Source organism: Sturnira hondurensis, unplaced genomic scaffold, assembly GCF_014824575.4.
Source record: "Sturnira hondurensis isolate 20B ecotype Veracruz unplaced genomic scaffold, ASM1482457v3 Scaffold0010448, whole genome shotgun sequence".
NCBI lineage: Eukaryota > Metazoa > Chordata > Mammalia > Chiroptera > Phyllostomidae > Sturnira > Sturnira hondurensis.
This window is the reverse complement of record NW_028083079.1, coordinates 6,475,624-6,498,025: the sequence shown is the minus strand read 5'-3', so window position 1 is coordinate 6,498,025 and position 22,402 is coordinate 6,475,624. Positions and strand designations below refer to the sequence as shown.

General features: G+C 36.9%; 1 protein-coding gene and 1 pseudogene across 2 annotated transcripts in view; one reads left to right on the top strand and one right to left on the bottom strand.

The window, feature by feature from the left end:
- C5 (complement C5) overlaps positions 1-22,402 on the top strand; it is a 90,118-nt gene that overhangs the window by 1,021 nt on the left and 66,695 nt on the right. For both annotated transcript variants that reach the window (XM_037059173.1, XM_037059172.1), the window contains exons 2-8: positions 3,682-3,874; positions 7,654-7,816; positions 10,777-10,847; positions 14,470-14,561; positions 16,561-16,643; positions 19,060-19,150; positions 20,921-21,035. In XM_037059173.1, the coding sequence (XP_036915068.1) occupies positions 3,682-3,874; positions 7,654-7,816; positions 10,777-10,847; positions 14,470-14,561; positions 16,561-16,643; positions 19,060-19,150; positions 20,921-21,035 (808 nt within the window). The remainder of the gene's footprint in view (positions 1-3,681; positions 3,875-7,653; positions 7,817-10,776; positions 10,848-14,469; positions 14,562-16,560; positions 16,644-19,059; positions 19,151-20,920; positions 21,036-22,402) is intronic.
- Positions 8,801-8,879, bottom strand: LOC118996001 (uncharacterized; annotated as a pseudogene).

Below are 22,402 nucleotides of genomic sequence, written 5' to 3'. Positions count from 1 at the left end.
CTTAGAATTTAGGAGGAAACAAAATGTTCATGCCCAGGAAGGGGGTGAGTGTGCCCTAGGGTGAGCCTGTGCCACCTCTTCATTCTGAGGGCTTTTTATCTTTTTTCCTGCCAGTAAGATTCATAAGAGGGGGCTTTAGCAGAATTACTCAATCGTTTTTTCAGTTGCATTTTGTAAATATGCCGATGCATCCCAATGAGCACGTGAGGGCTTTGGAAATATTCTTTGGTTCGTTAGACTGTTTCACTGTATCTTGGGTCTGTGCAGCTTTTAATGGAGTTTTTGTTATCTGTTTCCCTGACTTCATTTGTCCTTGGCACAAATGACATTAATTAGCTCTTTGCTTTTTATTTCCCAGGCAAGGAAGATTTAAGCTATGTACTCTCTGGTTAGGGAGGAGAGGTAAAAGCCATTCACTCTTAAGTGTCCTTGGTTAGAGAAGATAAGTTCTTGCTGGCTGTAAGTTGCTTACAGTGTTCGGCCCTGTTTGATTTTCTTATCTCAGTTTCCTCATCCTGCTTGCCCAGGAATTTCCCTAGCTTCTTACTATCCCGCCTCAACATTGTTGAAAAGGCCCTGAAGAGTATCTAATGGAACCTACTCATTTCCCGTATGGGGATAAGTGCAGACACGGGAGGTGACTTGCCAAAGGTCATGTGCTAAAGAGAGACAGAAGCTGGGCTAGTATGGAGGACTCCTCTTTGCCATTTCAATTTTTTTCCAGTGTGTCATAAATGTATACGTATAAATATGTAAATTGTGAACATAAATGTGCACTTAGAATGTCATAAGCCTGATTTTCATACATTGCCACAGTCACCCCAGTGCCTTCAGTAGTTTTTATTTTTTCCTATTTGAAAGACAGGTGGCTGCGGTTCAAGGAGATTGAGTTAAGTCGTACAACTAGGACTCTAACTAGAACCTGGGTCTCCTGGTTCTGAATTGTTTCTACTACATTTGTACTTGCTCTTAATAAGCATCGCCTTTGCTTCTCTCAAAAAAAGTGAGAGTGCACCATTTATAATGTCATCACTCAGTTAAATTGATAAATTTAATAAATTGATTGATTCAGTAAAGATTTATTGAGCACCTACCATGTGATAGGCACTGGGGATATAGTAGATGGTATAGAGCTTGCATCTAGTGGGAGAAGCAAATAATGAATGAATGAACCAATGAATGAGTGAATGAATGAACCAATGAATGAATGAATAAATAAAGTCAGGCAGTTATTAATGCCAGGAAGGAAAAAGTAGAGTAGCAGAATAAAGAAATAATGGGGCACTGTTTAAAAATGTGGACAGATAAGGTTCTTTAAAGGACTCATCCAGAGCTTGAAAGAGGCGAGGGAGCAAGCCTTGTGAATATCTGGGGAAACAACATTTCAGGTAGAGGCCAAAGTGACATTTTTGTCCCCCCGCAAGCTCAGTGGCCTGTTCCTCTGCAACTATTGAAAGAAAATAAGAAAAGTAGGAAATTCTTCAGATTAGATTATGCTACTGATAAATCAGCAAGGACCAAAGTCTGTATGAAGAGCGGTCCCAGAGCAGTCTTTTAGGGACTTGGAAACTGAATAGTTTATGTTTCATCACGACTACCATATGGACAATTTAAAATTAAAACAATCTTAAACCAAAAATGTAAAACTTCTAAGTATACTGAAATTAAAATACTTCCCTCCCCCAGATTAGCAAAAGTGTAAATTCAGTGTAGTGCAGCAATTGAAAGTGTAAATTCAGGAAACAGGATGCTCAGGATCAGCTCCTAATTCTGTAACTTACAAACTGTGTGACCTTAGGCAAGTTAATTATCTGTTATCTCATCTGTAAAGTGGGGTAATAATAAGCCCTTCCTCACAGAGTGGTTGTAGCAACACTGTGAGTTTATAAAGTGCTTAAAACAGTGCTGAACACATTGCAAAGTTTCTGTAAATGTATCTCATTATCATCAAAGCTTAAGTTTTCTCATGTTCTGCCATTCCTGGATAAGCACGTGGGGAAATCAGATGGTGCTGGGAAATCTGGAGATCCTTTCCTGTCTTTCACAATTTGCCTGTAAATGGTCCCAAATTAGTTGTCATGTAGAACTGCCAAGTGCTTTAAAGGATTTAACTGCTCCCAAATTAATTTCATTGTTTTTAAAGACTTAGTGATTTGAAAAGACTTATTAAATGTCAAAATGTTGACAGGAGCCTGCAGTAATTCTATCTGTTGACATGATGGGCTAACTGTTCAGCCTCTTGAATTAGGCAATCATCATGACCTTTTGGGTTGAAACACTTTTTTTTCTATGTAACAGCTCTCACAATTCAAATTGTATACTTTGTGATAATATAATTAATAACCTAGATTATATTTGTAGGTTTTCTTTTAATAAACAATGAAAAAGCCCTGGCTTGTATAGCTCAGTGGATTGAGTATGGGCCTGTGAACCAAACAACAACGGTTCGATTCCCAGTCAGGGCACATGCCTGGGTTGCAGGCCAGTTCCCAGCAGGGAATGCATGAGAGGCAACCATACATTGATATTTCTCTCCCTCTTTCCTTCCCTTCCCCTTGAAAGATAAATAAAATCTTTTTAAAAAGACAATGAAAAAAATTACACATTTAAAAATTTTATTTCAAAAATCACATAGATTCATTTTCATTCTTGTATAAATCCCATGCAAAACAAAACTCCGGGAACAGCCTGCGGCTGTGAACAAAGCTTGTAACTTTGACCTCAATTTAACCCATGACAACAAAGAGAGACCTGAGTATAAAGTCCTTACTTATTCTAAGTCAGGTGACCTTAGTCAAATTAACTTCTTATCATTTGTACAATAAGAAAACAATAGTACCTAGTCATTGGGCTGTTGTACAGATTGAAAGAATTACACACAAAGTGCTACTACGCACTCTCACACATGGTAATTATTCAGTCACTTGTTATTATTGTATGATTATGATCATTTGCTCTCTAAGGTTCCAGAACTACTTCCATTTTCTAATGCATTCCCCCAAGATCACTTTTATTCTAGCTTTTTAAAAAATCTACTCACACACACAAAAAAACTCTTTAAAAAAAATCTACTCACTAGTATAACAAATACTTCTAAGGTTATTTCCTTCCTAATAATTTAGTAAAATTAATGAACCTTAACATTTACTGAGTACTAAGCATGCTAAGTGCTTTCATATATGTAGTCTCATTTCATCCTTACCTCGGCCTGGTAAAGAAGGTAATATTTTCACAGTTATTGAGGTCTCAGAGAAGGGTTAGTGATTCATCATGGTAACTCAGCTAGTAGATGGCACAGCTGGAATTGAATCACTGGTTACTATGTTGTTTTTTTAGTTCATTGGGCAAAAGTAGTGACCCTAAGTACATGTTCTAGTCAACATCATTAAGTCTTCCTGTGCTGCGGTGGCTCAGGGAAGGTACTATTACTGCCTTTGCAAATGTGCAATAAATTTCCAGTGCTATATTTTTCATCCTAATTTCAAGTTATTTCTTCCTTCTTGGGAACTATGCTGAAATTAGCATAGATCACAAATACGTTTTAATAAAAAAGTATTTTTGAGTTGAGAAAATGTGCCTATTTTAAATTGAATATATCCAGTGAGATAAAATAATCAGAAGTATGACAAAATATGTTATATAGAGCTAGCTACTGATCCTTCTTTTTTCTTGTTTCAACAGGTATGTCATATCAGCACCAAAAGTACTTCGTGTTGGAGCATCTGAAAATATTGTAATTCAAGTTTATGGATACACTGAAGCATTTGATGCAGTAATCTCCATTAAAAGTTATCCTGGTAAAGAATTTAGTTATGCTTCGGAATCTGTTACTTTATCCACAGAAAATAAATTCCAAAACTCTGCAATCTTAACAGTATGTATTTGTCCTTTATTTTCTTTATATATATATATAGAATATCCTCAATAAAATGTGTTCAGAGTTTGAATATTGAAAACATAGAGACTTAGTCATTTATACCATTATACCTCTGCGATTGTTAGCTGATGTATGTCAGTCACTAATAATAATGTGAAGGGAACAGAAAACTCTAACTAGGAGAGTTGTGTTTGTTTTTTGAGCAATGCAGGTAAATTGTAACATTCTTATTAGAAAATAAAATTGTACTGATAAGCAAATATTTGAAAATGAATTGAGAATACTTATTTTCTGTCAAAATGATCATTATAAAGAAAGAAAAATATGAATATGCATGTTGATCTGTAATGCATTGCCTACAGCAAGCCATGGATGCTAGTGAACATTTGTTTGTTTAAATGCCAATATTCTACAATTATAGTTTCTAAGAATAAATTATTGATTATTGAAAATAGCTCTTGTTTACAACTTGTGGTTAATAGGAAAAAACAACCTTGATCAAATAACTTTTTCTTCTATTAAGATATTATAGTATAGCAAGGTCAGAAACATGCTTGCAACTCATTTCTCATTAAAAAATTCTGATAACTAAAAATAATTTTCCATACTTAGTATTTATTCATCCAAGTGAATACATATAACAAAATATTATTTTAAATTCCAGTAAAAATTCAAAAATCAGAGACCAGAAAAATCAAATACTACGACACCTGGAAGGGGCTCTGGGATTCATTTATACCACTGTCTCTCTCTCTTTTTTTAATATATTTTATTGATTATACCATTACAGTTGTTCTATTCTCCCCCCTTCATTCCCCTACACCCACACACTCCCTCCCCCACCATTCTCCCCCTTAGTTTATAACCACGTGTCTCAAGTTCTTTAGATTCTATATTTCCCCCACTATTCTCACCCTCCCCCTTATCTATTTTCTACCTACTGTCTATGCTATTTTCTGTACCTTCTCCCCGCTTCTCCTCCTTCCACTCCCCTGTTGCTAACCCACCATGTGTTCTTCATTTCTATGGTTCCACTCCTGATCTAGCTGTCCTCTAGGTTTGCTTTTGTGTTAGGTGTGGTTGTTAATAACTCTGAGTTTGCTGTCCTTTCACTGTTCATATTTTTCATCTTCTTTTTATTATATGAGTCCCTTTAGCATTTCATATAATAAGGGCTTGGTGATGATGAACTCCTTGAACTTGACCTTATCTGAGAAGCACTTTATCTGTCCTTCCATTCTAAATGAAAGTTTTGCTGGATAAAGCAATCTTGGCTGTAGGTCTTTGGATTTCATGACTTGGAATACTTCTTTCCAGCCCCTTCTTGCCTGTAAGGTCTCTTTTGAGAAATCCGCTGACAGTCTGATGGGTACTCCTTTGTAGGTGACTGTCCCCTTATCTCTTGCTGCTTCTAGGATTCTCTCCTTCATTTTAGTCTTGGCTAATGTAATTATGATGTGCCTTGGTGTGTTCCTTCTTGGGTCCAACTTCTTTGGGACTCTCTGAGCTTCCTGGATTTCCTGGAAGTCTATTTCCTTTGCCAGACTGGGGAAGTTCTCCTTTATTATTTGTTCAAATAAGTTTTCCACTTGTGGCTGTTCCTCTTCCCCTTCTGGTACCCCTATAATTTGGATGTTGGAATGTTTAAAGATGTCCTGGAGGTTCCTAAGCCTCTCCTCATTTTTTTTTGAATTCTTGTTTCTTCATACTTTTCTGTTTGGTCATTTTTTTTCTTCCTTCTGGTCCACTCCCTTGATTTGAGTCCCAATTTTCTTTCCATCACTATTGGTTTCCTATGTGTTTCCCTTCATTTCAGTTAGTTTAGCCTTCATTTGTTCCTCTAATTTGTGACTAAAATCAACCAGTTCTGTGAGCATCCTGATCACCAGTGTTTTGAACTGTGCATATGATAGGTTGGCTATTTCTTGGTCACTTAGAGTTATTGGCTCTGGGGCTTCGAGTTCTTCTTGAGCCATAATGTTTTGGTCTGTTCCTGCCTGTTATTTATGAGGGGCAGAGCCCTAGGTGTTCACCAGGGCAAGGCAACTCGGTCGCTGGGTTGTGATTCTGTATGTGGGGGTGGGGTCAAAGAGGGGCAATGATGGTCTTCTCTGCTGCTTCCTGCTGCTGGGTCCTGCTTGGTCTGTCTCACTGCTGGCTCCTTCGCTGGTTTATCTGCACTTGAATGTGTAACTGAAGTCAGCCTGCTGCCCTACACTCTCACTGGGTCCGCCGGTTGCTACCCCACGCCTAGGATCCGCCAACGGCTGCCTGCGAGCCTGGGTCAGTCCAGCAGATCTTTTCTGCCCGACCCTGCTCTGCCGCTGGCTCCACCCCTCTTACCAGTCTGGCTGAACTGTTCGTTGTTGTTGGACTTCCGTATAGTTCAATTTTCTGTGTTTTGGTTGTGTTTTTGTTACTAAAACTTTGTTGTCTTTAAACTTGGTTGTGCGAGGAGGCACAGTGTTTCCACCTACACCTCCATCTTGGCCAGAAGTTCATATTATTCAGTTTTGAGAAATTGATCTAAATAAATTCAACCAAATGTAGGAATTCTTTTATTAGTTTTTTTGGTGGTATACACTCTAATCTCTTAACAAATATTTACATTTATTGGGATTTATTAAGAATTAAACTTAAAAAAAAATTAAACTTCATCTCCCAAAAGTATTATTTTCAGCAGACACTTATGTGACTCAAGGTAGCCACTAGCCACATGTAGTTGTTAGTTTTCAATTCAATCAGATTTAACAAAAATGAAAAATTTACTTCCTCAGTCACCTCAGCCACATATCAGGTGCTCAAATAGCCATATGTGACTGGTTGCCATGGCACTGGACAGCAGAAATAATAAAATATTTCCATTGTCACAGAGAGCTCTATTTGAACAGTGCCAACTCAGATGGTTAATTGGAAAAATAGGTGATTAAGGTGGAGAAATCACAAAAATTGATGCATATCTTAAGCATTGAATTTTACCTTAACATTATAATGTAGCTTTATTTGCCAGTTGTTTGATACTGTGCCAAGGTCTTGTCTTTAAGTGCACTGACTGGAACATCAAATTTTATTTATTAGGTGTCACACCTTTAACACATCATCTTTGTTCTACAGTTTATGTTTAAAGTGGAGAAAAGTGGAGAAAGAACTTAAAGACACTTGCAAAGAATCTGAGTGCAGAATCTTTACAGAGTTCTACTGTTTTCCCAACTTTTATAGTACTCATGTATCTAATTCCACAGCAGTTGATTTTAGTGATTTATTTTTATCCTGTGTCCAAAGCCCAAGTTTTCACAGAAGCAGTTATCTTTCTTTTATTACTTTTATGTATTAAATTTTCACAGCATGCAATATAAAGCAGATAATTACAATCCCTTACACGTTTTGGAAAGTGCGCAGCTCAGCCGGTGGGAGCAGAAGGATGTCGCTGTGATGCAACCACCAGTCAGGATGTTGAGGGGAGGGAACGGACACCACGGGCTAATCCAGCAAGCCGAGGGAGTGAACGCTTATTAAGAGAGCTTCTGTAGCTTAAATAGTTTTATTAGATGCCTATGGTATGTAGAAAACACTTTAAATTTTGGTTAAGGTATTTAACACTGAAGGGCTTTGGGCAAAATTTATTTAGTATTTGGGCTCCCCTAGTACTTTTTAAATGATTTAAATGCACACACTGATTTTTCCTTCTAATGAGATTACAGTGGTATGTAGAAAGCCAACATGTTTTATGACCTTAACATTAATATACTCTTTTTTGTCAACATTTTCTGTTACAGATACAACCCAAACAGTTGTCTGGAAGACAAAACATAGTTTCACATGTGTATTTGGAAGTTGTATCAAAGCATTTTTCAAAATCAAAAAAAATGCCAATAAGCAAGGACAATGGATACCTCTTCATTCAAACAGACAAACCTGTTTACACTCCAGAACAGTCAGGTAGAGTATAAGATGCTTCTTTCTCTGGGGAGCACAACTGACTCTATACTGTAGAGCTTTTTAACACTTAAAATTAACCGGAGACAGGTTTCCAATTTGTTTAAAGAGTCTCAATTCCCAATGACTTTTACACTTATAAGTACCATGTTAATTTTAAATGTATATGGTAATTGCTAAATAAACAATCAGAATTAAAATTTGATTTTAAGTGCATAGGTAAATTGCAAAATCAACAATTACATAATCTGACTCATCAGTTATTCCCACATAGAAAAGTGTTTTTCAAAAATTGTGAAATGTTGCGTTATATTTTATTTATTGAACAAATATGAGATGTAATTGCTGCCACTATAATTTTTGTAGTGGGAAAATAGTTTATTATAGAGGCACATTCATTTAAAAAGTTCTGTTACTTTGGAGCTAACCCTCAAATTGACAAAACAAATTCAACCCTAGAAGATAAGCTGTTTCAACAAAGAATAAACTAGATCACAGAAAAATAAGAATATTTTTCTCAGGACATCTACCTAAGAAATTTCCTGTTAGAATACATCATATTCATGGTTCTTGTGGGAGAGGGAAAGGGCAGGATAGCCCACAACTCTGCTATTGAGGAACAACCGGACTTACTCTCAAAGGAGCAAAAGTAAAACGCAGAAAAGTGTGAATGGTGACCAGATGTGTTCAAGTGTCTGCAAGTCTTTGATTCCTTCCTAAATAAATATCTCCCTCTCATTCTCAATGACTTTTGAGCACATTGGATATGGAATTATGAGGGAACTATATGTGGGGTGGGAAGGTTATGGAGTTTTGATAATGATATCCCTGGTGAAGGACAGAGGAAGGGAGGCAGGACTGGCCAGCTTCGTTGAAAAACTTTTCACACGGTGCCTGCTTACCAAATGTTGGCCGATGTTGGTTGAATCTTGCTATTTGTAGTTCTAATGTCCTGATGCAATCATTTAATCTGATGCACACATTTTATCTGAAGATTCTTGAGGGATTTTTAGTATAAGCATCTTTAGTAAGGAACTATAGAAATGATCCCTGAAAGTATAGTCTTAGTATAAGCATCTTTAGGATAAAGGCTTAAATCTTCAAGGCTTTATAGGATAAAGGACTTCAGAATATGGGCTCAAATCCTTCAAATTCATACAGGCCGTGTCCTGCCTTCCTCTCTGGCTTCATCGTCTACCGTGCTCCACCTGTTCTGTGGACACCAGTCAAACTGACCTCTTTTCTGGTGCTTGCTCACACTGTTTTCCCATCTATATTAAGGATGGGATGGACCTCTGTCTGCTACATTCATGACCCTCCATTGCCTTGTTACTTCCTACTCAGCTGTTCCATATCATCTCAAAGAAGGCAGCCCCGACAACACTCGTAGAAAGCCAGGAAGTGTCCTTTGTAGCACCTTTCATCCCTGGATTTTTACATGTACTTGTGTGATCATGTATTTGCCTCTCCTCCTTCACTCCATTACAAGACTTCCGTTCCTGATTTGTTTCACCACGCATCTCTGTGCCTAGCAGAGTGCCTCACGGAGAAGGCACTTAATACCTTTTTTTTTAATTCAAAGCCATTATCTTTGGCACAAAGATTTATCGATCTTGCCTCTGATACACCATTGCTCTGAAGACATGATTAATTTTCTAACCTAAATGCAAACTGGTTAGGAAGTAGACATGTAGTAATCATAGAAATAATAATAAAATAGAGATAATAATCATTTGTTGATTAGTTGTTATGTGCCAGGCCTGTGCAAAAACGTTGTCTCATTTAGTTCTCACAACACTATGAAGCAAATATTAGCGGCCCCATTCTACAGAGGAGGGCATTAAGATTTAGAGGGATTAAGTATTATGCTTAGGATCACACTAAGAAGTGGCAGAGACAGGGGTGAAACCAAAGTTTTGAACTCCAGGGCCTGAGCTTTCGTAGCACACTGCCTATGGTAAACATCCCGTGATGCTCAGGCCTGGGTCAGGAATGTTCATAAGGCAGAAGGGAGAATTTGAGGTTGGAGATAGGACTGAGCATAAGGGTATAGCAGAGCTGGGGGGATTTACTGAATATTTTGCTTTAATCCTATGGTCTTAATGAAACCAGTTTCAGAGATATTAATTAGCTTTTTATATAGAGCTTTGGGTAATACAGATTCTTTAAAAAAGGTTTATGATGCCAGTTCAGTTTTATTTTGTGAGCCAAGTTTTGGCCATGAAATGATTTGCGTATCAGTAAAACACTATAGAAATAACAATTATGACATTGGAACTAGATAAGCATATCTCAAACAGCTATGAGTTAAAAGCTAAGCAGATATGTTTGTTTAAAAGGTGAGGATCTACTAATTGACAGAAAGAAATGGAAGAGAACTAATTGTTATTGAGTCACTGACATTCTTTTAACAATGAGAGAACAATTGTGTGGTCTGACTCAATAAATGTAACAAAACTATACAATTCAAAGATGACTTTAGCAACGATGAGATAATTTAGGGCCTTAATTATAAGGCCTTAGTTATAAGAGTATATAATGTCTGAATCAAACTACCTAATTTTCCATTAATCTTTAACTCTAATATGAGACAATATATTATATTCCCCTGTAGCCATATGGTAGATATTACTATTTTGCTACTATGAAATTCTTGATAAACAATAGCCTAATTACAGATATATGTAATTTTGTCCTATATGTGTGTTCCAAAAAAACGTTGTATGTAAATATATTTTAACAAAGTGAACTATACTTAAATTCACTAGAATTAGCTTTTTAAAGAAATCCAAAAGAATTCTTGTATATCTGCAAGCTTTTTCTTTCTTTTAAAAGTGGATTTTGGTATATTGGCCATGTATTGATTTACTTTAATGAGACTCATCTCTTTTAAAGATGATTGTTGTTAAAAACCAAAATACCCTTGTGTTTAGAGGTTTTGATGCTATCAATTATTCTTACAGTAAAGGTTAGAGTTTATTCACTGAATGATGACTTGAAGCCAGCCAAAAGAGAAACTGTTTTAACTTTCACAGTGAGTATGTTATTTATCTAAATAATTTAACTCATTTTTAAAATAAGATGTTATTTCATAACCCCTCCCTAATGCCATACTGACTCATTCAAAATTCAGTAAATGGTGACTGAATACTTTCTGTGAATATATCATCGTAGGTCTATGACTCTAAAATAGGCATGTGTAAAGAGCTCATGAAAATTAAATCCCAACAACTTAGGATTTTAAACTAAATCATTTAAATACATCCTTCATGATTTGTTTCTTCAAGAACATCAATCAATCACTAAGGGCGTCCAACCTTTTAGCATCTCTGAGCCACCCTGGAAGAAGAAGAGTTGTTTTGGTCCACACATTAAAAACACAAACACTGACAAAAACTGATGAGCAAAAAAATGGTGTTAAGTAAATATACAATTTTGTGTTTGGCCACAGTCATAGCCATCCTAGGCCGTATGTGGCCCATGGGCCACAGGTTAGTCATCCCTGTGTGAATTAATTGAATACCTATTATGAGATTTTAAAATTAGTATAATTCAATATAAAGAATTACAATCTATGGTACTTACACTTAAAGGAACTTAGAGTATAGTAACTAACATACTAACGTGTAAAAATAGTACTAAATTATGAGATAAAGATTAGCAGTTATCAACCTTTTATCAGCCATGACACACACAAAAGATGATAGGTAGGTACAAGTGCGATAAACACCCATGGCCTTGCCCAGTTTGTGCTGCAACCCTGCAAGATTTTTGTGGGGAAATAACTAACTGCTCATCTATTAACAGTAGATGTATTAGGAATGGTCTTTCATTATAGGCTATAGCACCTTTCCTCCTACTGAAAAACAAAAACAAAACCTTTCCAAAACACAAGGAAAAACAAGTAATGTATAGGAAAACTCTGAATCCTTTATAAATCACAAAAATCATAAACCTTTACAAACTTTTATATCCAACTATTATTAATGAATTACTTTTTAAACATCAGAGTGTTTCAAAATTGTGGTTGATAACTATTGATAACTTGTAAACTCCAGGAATTCAAAGAGATCAGTGAGGCCAAGGGACACTTCAGGAAAGAAGTAAAATTGGAACTGGACCTGGAAGAGTGCATAGAATTTAGAAATGTGGAGAAGAAGCAGGAAGATTGCTAGAAAAGGAATGATGGGTAACAAAAAGTCACAAGTGAGAGGGACAGGACAGGAAGAAAACAATCTCATCCAAGGGAGGCGGCATCCCTGGGAAAAGAAGGGTAAATAAGATTTGAAAGTTAGACCAGACCTAGAAGACTGCGTAGCAGGTTGTAGGAAGCTCTGTAGATTTATTGTAGGGAGGTACGACAAAGTATGGAAGGGAAATTTGTAGCCATGAGCGCTGCTACCGTGGAAGTATAGGAGTGTGGAGTAAGGGAAACCCACTCTGGGCTGCCGCAGAAGTCTGGGGAGAGAGAGGCCTTGTCATATTGGCAGCAGAAGGAATGCAGAGAGAGGCCTCTCAGACCACCTGAACTAGAGGGTAAGCAGAGGAAGCAAGTAAGAATGGCGTTGACAGGAACGAGGATGCTGATTTATAGAAGTCACAATAAATACCAGACTCCAATGTGAATTTATTTGTTTATAACCTTGGGTGTGTATGGGCTGAGTTATCTTAAAGCAGGGGCCCAGGAGCTGTGAGGTTTTTTTAAAAGATTTTATTTATTTATTTTTAGAGAGATGGGAAGGGAGGGAGAAAGAGAGGGAGAGAAACATCAGTGTGTGGCTGCCTCTCACACGCCTCACATGTTTAATTTGAACATTTCACCTATAACGTCATAGGGCGTGCTTGAGTGTGATATTATGTTACAAAACTTCATGCTTATAATTTTGTAATAAAAGATTTTGTAATAAAAAAGAGACATTATTTGTGCTGAACCCTGTATATAGATACCAGAGAATAAAACCATACTAGAGCAAACAAAACAAATTGTATAGTAGGACAAATGACGTTGGAGCTCAGAGGGAAGACAAAATTGGGGTGAGATTAAAGGATGATGTAATCCCTTTCTGGAATAGAACAGATAAAGGAAGCCTTGAACTGGTCCTAATGAAAAGAATGGCCATAGGTTTAAAAAAATTGTGAAGAACTTCTCATGTGATATATGGCATGAGTTTAGCTATGGCAGCGGGAAGAAGTGAGAAAAGAGGCTAGTGCATAAACTGGCTGACTTATGTCTGAAGTCTGGGAGAGACTAAAGGAGAGAACGGTGCCAGCTTGAATGCCCTTTTTCTGTCAGAAAATACTAGTGGGAAGAAGAAGACAACTGTACATGAACATAAATAAATAAATAAAAAGAAGAAAAAAAGGAAGAGGAGAAAAGAAAGAAGGAAGGAAAGGAAAAAAGAAAATACTATAGCATGTGGTCAGATGCTATTTATTTCACCTCCTGCGCCCCTCCGTGGTGGAACTTCAGTGATGCAGAACCCTGACACCGCATAAAGAAGAATGAATGCCTGTTGTCCTGTGTAAGAGCTGTCCCAAGAAGACAGGATTGAGGAATCGGGTCCCAGAGCAGTGGGGCATCGGCCTGTAGAGTGTCCTGAAAACAGCACTCAAGAAGGATCATCTTAGAAACACCAGGCACAATGAACTGCAGGGATAGAGAATAGGCCAGAAGATACTTAGCCTCAATTCTAATTCTTTTTCAAAATGGACCTTTGAAACTTGAGAAAAATACTTTAAAATCCCAGCCATGCCCCTGGCCAGGTAGTTCAGTTGCTTGGAGCATCGTGCCATACTCCAAAAGGTGGTTTTGGTTTTGATTCCTGGTCAGGGCACATACCTAGGTTGTGGTTTCCATCCCCTGTCAAGGTGCATACGGGAAGCAACAGATTGATGTTTCTCTCTGTCTCTCCCCCTTCCTCTATCTCTAAAATCAACAAACATATCCTCTGGTGAGGATTAAAAATAAATCCTGACCATGAATTTCTCAGTCATAGCATATGATGGTCAATTTCTGTGGTAAGACCAAAATGGACCTTTACACGTGGTCCAAAGACAGTAAGAAACCTCAAACCCACACACAAAAGGGAGCTTATGGGGAAGCTTTATGAAAACTTTAAAGTTTGTTTAACTATTTTGAATGTTCTGTCAAGCTCAAAATTAATATATTGCAATTATAAAGTATGTAGCTAATAAATGCATTTTACAGTATATTTGCTTTAAAAACTTCAAATGAACAGATAAGAATTTAGATGCTTGTATCTATAAAGCCTGTAAGTCCACATTTGATTTATTATAACATCAGTTATTATTACACTTCTTTTTTTACTCATACCACAGAGAGTTGAGTCTCATCTCTAGATAACTGAGGCTAGGATACCTGGATGCTGATGTATACCTTTCCGTGTGTGTGTGTGTGTGTGTGTGTGTGCGTGTGTGCGTGCGCGCGCAAGGAGGTGGAGAAGGGGAAGGAGGGAGGGAAGTGGCTTAAATAAACCTTATTTGTCTTCACTCCATTTAAATAATCTTTCTCCTTCATATTTAATTTGAAGACATGGATACTTGTTAGTAAATATTTCTGTAGATCAGAAATAATATAATCACTTAACTTTTTAATGTGGTTTATGTGCTTTGATGTTCTTTGTTTTTATTCAAAGGATCCTGATGAATCAGATGTTGACATTATGGAAGAAAATGATTATACCGGAATTATCTCTTTTCCTGATTTCAAGATTCCACCTAATCCTAAGTATTTAAAAATATTTGTTAATAAAATTTTCTCTAAAAAGCACATCTGGAGCTTTTGATGGTGAGGCAGATCATCAGTTAAATGAAACCACCTGGTGTTAACCAAGGGTGTCAGTGTAAAAGAAATGAGGAGACGCAAAGTCTTTTAAAGAGTAATGAGAAGCTTGACTCATTTTTGGTGGGGTGGGACTTCTTAAAACGTCTTGCCAGTCTGCTTTGCAGACAGAAATTAAAATTTGGAAGAGTGAAAAATAGACCTCGAGCCTTTTTTAAAATCAAAACCATCAGCCTTCCGCCCTTTATGGAAATCTAATAGACTATCAGACTAAAAAGGTGGTGTAGTCCTATGTCTTGTTGTGAGTTATACAAATATTACTCTTCTATAGGCTTTTCTGCATAGACTATCAAATTTTAAGAAGAGGATACTCTCAGAGAATGTTCTTTCATTTGGCCTCATGTTAAAGGATTTAAGAATGTGTTTAAACAGAATCCAATGTAAACAGAATCCAATGTAATAAATATTTAGTGAACACATTCCTGGTATGTGCAAAGTACAGTAGGAATGAGAGATGTAAAACAGAAATGAAGAATCCACGGTCCCTGCCTTCAAGGAGCTTAGAGTGGGCAAATAAAATAGGTGTGCCTAAAAATGGCTACAGTATTACTTTAAAGCAGAATCTTTTTACGGTCTTTTTTGCTCCGCCCTCTATAAGGGGGTTTGCCGTTAATTTACTATACAGAAGATCATCTAGAAACTTGGATAAAATTGGGGAACTTAAATATATCAGATAATTTTTAAATTGTATACTTTCTTGAAATATTACATGCTTTGAAGCACAGAATTTAACCTGTTTTATAACTATTACCATTCCTCCAGCTGTTATCATTTTTTCATCTTGTGCAATTTGCTTTGTGACAGATTATGTGTCAGCCATGGTAGCTTCTCATGGCTAGGACTTTCCTGCCCCAGCTCAGAATGTGCTTCCCCTTATTCTTCGTCAGGCTGGCTTCTTCCCATTTTGTAGGACATGGGGCCAATTCTCCCCTTTCAAAGAGGTTATCCCTCGACACATGATCTAATGCAGCCCCTCTCTTTCTTTTATTCTCTTGTTTATTTTCGTAGTGGTATTTATTTCAATATTGCAGTTATTTATTTAGTTATTTACAATACTTGCCCATTTATTCCCCAGCAGACTGTAAACTCCCTGAGGACAGCGGTCATGTTTGTATTACTCACTGTTATATCCCCCCCACTTCAATATAATAGGTACATTGAATTAAATGATAAAATTAAATTTATTGATTGCGCAAATAATGTGCAAAGTAGATGCCATTTTTCCCATTTCACAAATGAGGTTAAGCAACTTCCCCAAGTCCACTCTGCTAGTAAATGGAAAAGTAAAAAATTTAAACTCCCACGGTCTATTAGGTCTGTGAAGACAGGGACTCATTTATCTTATTTATTTTTTATCTCCAGTCTTTAATCCAGTGCTTAGTAAATATTTTTGACTGAAAGTTTTTAATTACACTCAGGTCATTTTTCTCTTTCAACAAACCATACTTTGTTTCCAGCTCTAGTTTCTTATACATGAGGTATGAATTTTATCATCTGGATGGGCTTGACCTGCATTATATGTTTCTAGAGACATTATTATGAATTTTCTGCTATAGTATAGATTTTAATATTATGTTAGTATAGTTAAGTTCCAAGATCAAGTAAATTCTCAAGTATCATAAGCTCTTCAATTCAAAGTTATTGATAATATTAAAATAAAATACCTGAAAAAGTAACACAATATTTGAAAAACTAATTACTAAACAGTTTCTATTATCCTGGAAACACTCAATTTTTTCAGCTTATTGCAAATAAAATACAATTACTTGGCTATATACATCTTTACTTACTTTTCCCTCCTTAAAACAGGAATTGATTAGCTTCCCACTAGGTAAATTAAAACTATTTGATGACTTCTGTGATTTTAAATACTTTGCTTTCACAGATATGGTGTGTGGAAAATTCAAGCTAAATACAAAGAGGACTTTTCAACAACTGGGACTGCATATTTTGAAGTTAAAGAATATGGTAATTTCTGACAGTTAAAACTACCTATAAATGAGTTAGTGTTTTTACAATAATTATTTTCATTAATGAGCTTAATGCAGAATCATTCCCTGAAGACGAGAGAGCCGACTGGTATGGTCGGTATAGATGTGCTGGTGGAGGGGGTGGAGGGACATGGTTGTCCCGGTGCCTAGGCTTTAGTTCAGCATGGTCTTCTCAACCTCCGGTAAGCACCCTGACCTCTCCGGACCTGTGTTCCTCATCATGGAACCTGAAGAGACCTAGCCCCCGGAGGAGTTTGACTAGTTAAGGTCTTTTTCCAGAATTATGATTTTAGGAGAAACTTAATAGAGATGATTAGATTTTAGGAGAAACTTAATTAGAAGGACTAACAGATGGTTTACTAAAGTCATTACAACTCATTAGGGACAGAACGGGGACAACAATTGGATTTCCTTACCTCTAGTCCAGTGCTGTTTTCCTTCTGGTTCACAAATCCCTAATATATTTATTTGGAAATTAAAGATATTATTATTTTGAAATAAGTCATATTAATGGACTAATAATTAACATATGAATAGCTTGATCTTTCCATTTTAATAGTTGTTTTTTAGATAATTTGTGTGCTCTGATAGCAAATTTAACTTTCTTTTGTTTGAAGTCATTTTTTAATCCCCAGGAGACTGTTAATATGGAAAATAAATAGACAAATTTGAACAATTAACAAACAAAACAGTGACAACAAATTTGTTACAATTAAACTCAACTTTGAAGACTATAGGTTTTCAATATATGTAATTACAACCACCCTCCCTCCCTCTAAGTGTTTTTGCCACTTCCTGCATATACCTAGAATCCATCCACCTCTTATTACCTGTGGCCACCCTCACTGACTCATCATCAGGCTCTCTCCTGGATTATTATTGCAAGAGCCTCTTCATTGCTATCTCTGCTTTCCAACTCTTCTCCTTGGCATTAGCCAAAATAATCTTGAGATGCAAATCTCATCATATTATTTCACTATTGAAACATCTCCAGTAGCTCTTCATTTCTTTTATAATGAAAGTCAGGATCATTATTTTGAGCTAGCCTTCCCCCTCTTCAGCCTCATTTTATACCACTCTCACCCTCGCTTCCCTCCTGCACTGGTGACTTTGTGCATGACATCCCATCTGCCTCCAACACTTCCCCCTCCCTCATTGCCTTGGCAATTCCTACTCATCTTTCCAGTCTCAATTGAAAATTCATTTATTCATAGAAGCTTTCCCTGCACTCTCTTTCCTGAGTAGGATTCTCTGTACTTCTTCATACCAGTTTTCATAACTGTGGGCTAGGTGTTTATCTGTATAATTTTTTTTTTTTGCTTTATGCCTGTCTTCCCTGCTTGACTATGAGTGCATTAAGGACAGAGTTTGTGTCTGTCTCGTTCACTGGTATGTCACTGTGGACAGGACTGTTCCTCCTACGTGGGTTAGATGACAGGGTAAAATATTTTCTTGCACTTTATATCCTAGAGAGACCACACCTGCCTGGATCTTTGATAACACAAAAACGCAACCCAGGGCAACAAATTGCATTGTTCTTTTTCTTCTAACCTTCACCATCTAGAAAACACATGAGCCATATCCGCAGCCAGCTATCTCACTGAAACTTGTGTGTCAGGCATTGTTTGTCCACGGTCTCAGGGTCACTTAATCACCCAATTTTCTCTCAACTGTTGTGTAGGTTAATAGAATTAGAATCCATTAGCCCTGGTACACAGTCTGAGTTAGTATAAAGAGAAGGCAGTGATATTTCAACAGGAGATAGTGTTTTCTCTTGGGCAATCAAGATACCAAAAAATAGAAAGAAAACAACTGTTTTCTGCTCTAATTTTTAATTTTGCATGGATGTTATTTCTTACAGTTAATTATAACCTCTATCTTCATGACTAAAGTTAGAGTTTCGTGCTGGAATTTAGGGATTGGGTTCATTTTATCTATTGGACAAAAGAGGGAAACATTAAATAAGCAAGAATTTTTTATTTTCAATTTAATAAACACTGTTAAATGTTTTCTGTGTTTAAGACTTGTGATACAAGTGAAAATAAAAACACAACAATGCAAAATCTATGGAGACAAAAAAAGACTTATGAGAAAGGTGAGAGGGAGAGCTATATGAAGACAAATAGAGAACAGTCTATTTTCAAGGAGCCCATACTCTAGTCAGAGAAATAAACTATTGCTTATAACAAATGCTGTAATCCAAGTATAAACAAAGTGCTTCTGGTGGAAAGAGCTGGGCTGACCTCTGATTGGTGGGATGGGAGGCTTCCCAGTGATGTCTTTGTAGTTGATAATAATGATGACAGATGAACGTTGTGTTGATGGTCCATCAACTGTACCAGAAAGAAGTCTGGTCTTAAGTGGTAACATTGCCTTTTTCTTTTCATTTTCAGTGTTACCACATTTTTCTGTCTCAATAGAACCAGAAAGTAGTTTCATTGGCCATAAGAAATTTAATAATTTTGAAATTACTATAAAAGCAAGGTAAGAAAATTGTTTATTTTTCATATTACCCAGCTAAATTGAGTGCCATATCTTGTTGGTGAAAATTGCCCAAAGCAAGATCTGTGATTTTCCTTCCAGTTCTCTTGATACGTAATTGACATGGAACATTGCGAAAGTTTGAGGTGCACAGTGTGTTGCTGAGATCTGTAATTTATTGGCAATGTCTACCATGACTTTGGGATTGACCAGTTGAGGAGACATCATGCCTGTAGTTTATTTGCCCATTTTGATGTGAGCTGGTTCTGATTTTAGTTTTGTTGGTTATTTACCTGCAAAAAAAATTTCTAAAGGACATGGTGTTGGTTTAGGAACCAGCATGACTTGAGATATTGGGAGTGAGATATGAAGCCTTCTCTCCTTGGCACTTTTTAATGGCTTAATCAACCAAGTAGCAATGCATAAGAATACTTCAAGACTCAATGCCTTAAAATCACAACCACTTACAAGTTAGCTGGGCATTTCTGCTGATCTGGACTAGGTTCTTCTTAGCTAGGCTTGCCCATGTGCCTGCAATCATTTGGCAGGTCAGCTGGAGGCTGGCTGGTCTCAGGAGGTCTAATTCATATAGTTGGTAGTTGACTGGCAGTTGACTGAAGCTCCAAGGATGATTGGACCATGCATATCTCTCATCATCCAGAAGGCTAGCCTGTAGCAGCAAAAAAAAAAAAAAAAGCTCAGAGAGAGAATACAGAAGCATAAAAGTCCCCTAGAGGCCTAAGCTTGAGACTGGCACTCCATCACAGCACCACATTCTTTTGTCCAAAGCAAGTTATGGTACCAGCCCAGAGGAAACAGACTTCCTTCACACCTTTTGCACATAAGGAGCTGCAAAGATGGTGGATATGTGAGAAAGTGGAAAATCGGGGTTAGTTTTACAAGCACTCTACCACAAAAGTTTAGGTCATTTAAAAATAACAATATCATATAGTTATTTATAATAACCAATTTATATAAGTATGTGTATCAGACACTTTTGAAGCATTCTGTATATATTGGCTCATTTAATCATTATGAAAATTCTATGAGGTAGATACTATTACTATTCCTGTTTTACAAACAGACAAAAAAAGAGGTACATAAATGTTTAGTAATTTGCCCCAGATTGACAGCTAGTAAGTCACACAGTTTGTGGTTCCAGAGTCCATGCCCTTAGAAGCTACCCTGCCTCTCTTACTAGCATTTATTGCTAAAATACAGTGTTACTTAGTCTAAACCACATAACAGGCTCACCTGCTGTGACATTATGGAAACTAATTTCTTCTAATGGAGACACTGCTTGTTCAAGCTATGAACAAAGAAAGTTAGTTCATGATGCAGTATTATGTGCTATGCAAAAAGTTTCCTCTATTCACACTAACTCTAAACTTAAGAAGTAATGTGCAGTTATGATTAAAATAAAATTTATATCATGTAACAGTACAATTGGATGTGCTGCTTTTAAAGATGCAAAAGGGAAGAGGAAAGAGCTCTCCACTGATATCAAAATCATCTAGGAAGTAATATGTTCTGTAGGAAAGAGCTCCAGACCTGAGCCTTTTGATCTGCACAAGATCCGGTTTTCCATCAGGCACATAGTAATAAAATCTGCACTTTGGCTTTGTTATTGTAGCTTTATGAGGATGTAATAGTGGACAGAAGACAATTTAAAGTGTATCAAGTGCTCTATGTTTTTTCAGATTGTTAGTTTATCTGGATTTTATTTTTGTAAACTTGTTATCAAAACAATCTTATGCTATTATTGTTTGACAGATATTTTTATAACAAAGTTGTCAGTGAGGCTGATGTTTTTATCTCTTTTGGAATAAAAGAGGACTTACATGATGATAATAAAAACATGATGCAAAATGCAGTGCAGAGCAAAAAGGTAAGATGTTCAAACTTCGTTTACTCGAAGATGTGTCATGGATGCTAGATATGGAAAACTACTTTAAAATTATCTAGTCTAGTCCCTCAGTTTATATAGCTATGGGAAATGGAAGCTGAAAAATCTCACTGGCTTCTCATTATCCACTTTCCGTGACGTTAGCCCCCCAGCCAGCCTATCCTGTGCCATTTCCCCCTTTCTCTCCCTTAGACTGTCTCTCTGGCTTCCAGGTCTTTGCAGTGCTGCTCCTGCTTGGGAATGCTCTGTCCTTTGTCCCTTCCTGCCTCTTCGTTGCCTGGCTAATTCCTCCTTGATCTTGAAGTCTCAACCTTGACACTTGTTCTCTGGGAAGTCTCCCTGATTCCTCTCAACTAGATGAACTGCCTCTGCCTTAGTCCCTTAGTCCTTGAGCCTCTCTTAGTAGAGGACCTTTGACAGTTTGTTGTAGTGGTTCTCAACCAGGTACTCCTTTTACTGTTAAGGGGACATTTGGCAATCAGTGTCCACAGGCATCTGTGGTTGTCGTAACTAGGGAAAAGGATGCTACTGGCAGTTACTGGGCAGAGGCCAGGCATGATGCTAAACTCCTGTAGTTATCCCTAACAACAAAGAGTTATCCTTCCAAAAAGTCAATAGTGCTGAGGTTGAGAAACCCTTCTTTGTTGTATTGCTTTATTTACTTCTCTGTCCTGTTTCACACTAAACTCCTTGTGGATCTGAATCATTCCCATTACATGCTGAGAACCAGCATGGTTCCTGTCAAACAGTAGGCACCGCTGTATATGTATTTGTGAGTGAATGAATCCATTGGGAAGTTACTTGTCCATGGTTAAGGGCTAGTGAAAGTGGGGACCACATTAGAGCCCTGGTCCCCTTTTCCCTTGTTTGCTGTTTTTTGCAACATACCACAGACGATAAGGGCTCATGTCATTCTGCCCACTGTGGCATATCCCTGTAGTTTCTGTCATCAATTATTTAGCTTTTGCTCTTTAAAAAGAGTTTTATCTGTTCAAGATGTAAATTAGATGCCTCTTTTTAATGCAGGATTCCATGCTAGACACTCAGATTTAAAGCTAAATAATACAAAAATCCCAGTTTCAAGTTATTTAATTTTAGAAGAAAAATAAGGCAAAACCTATTTTACTATTGTGCTTAATAATGAAATGTTATAGCTTAACCCTAGATCCCTTTACCCATTGTATGTTTTTAAATTACTGTTTTAATGTGTGAGCCACAAAGCACAGATTAAATATAAAACCCAACAAAGTAAGCAAAAGTAAGCTGAGAGGCCTGGGAAGGTGGATGATGACTTAGGGGTTGGAAGAAGATGTTTTTGTCAGTTAATACAACAAAAGACCTATTGAATC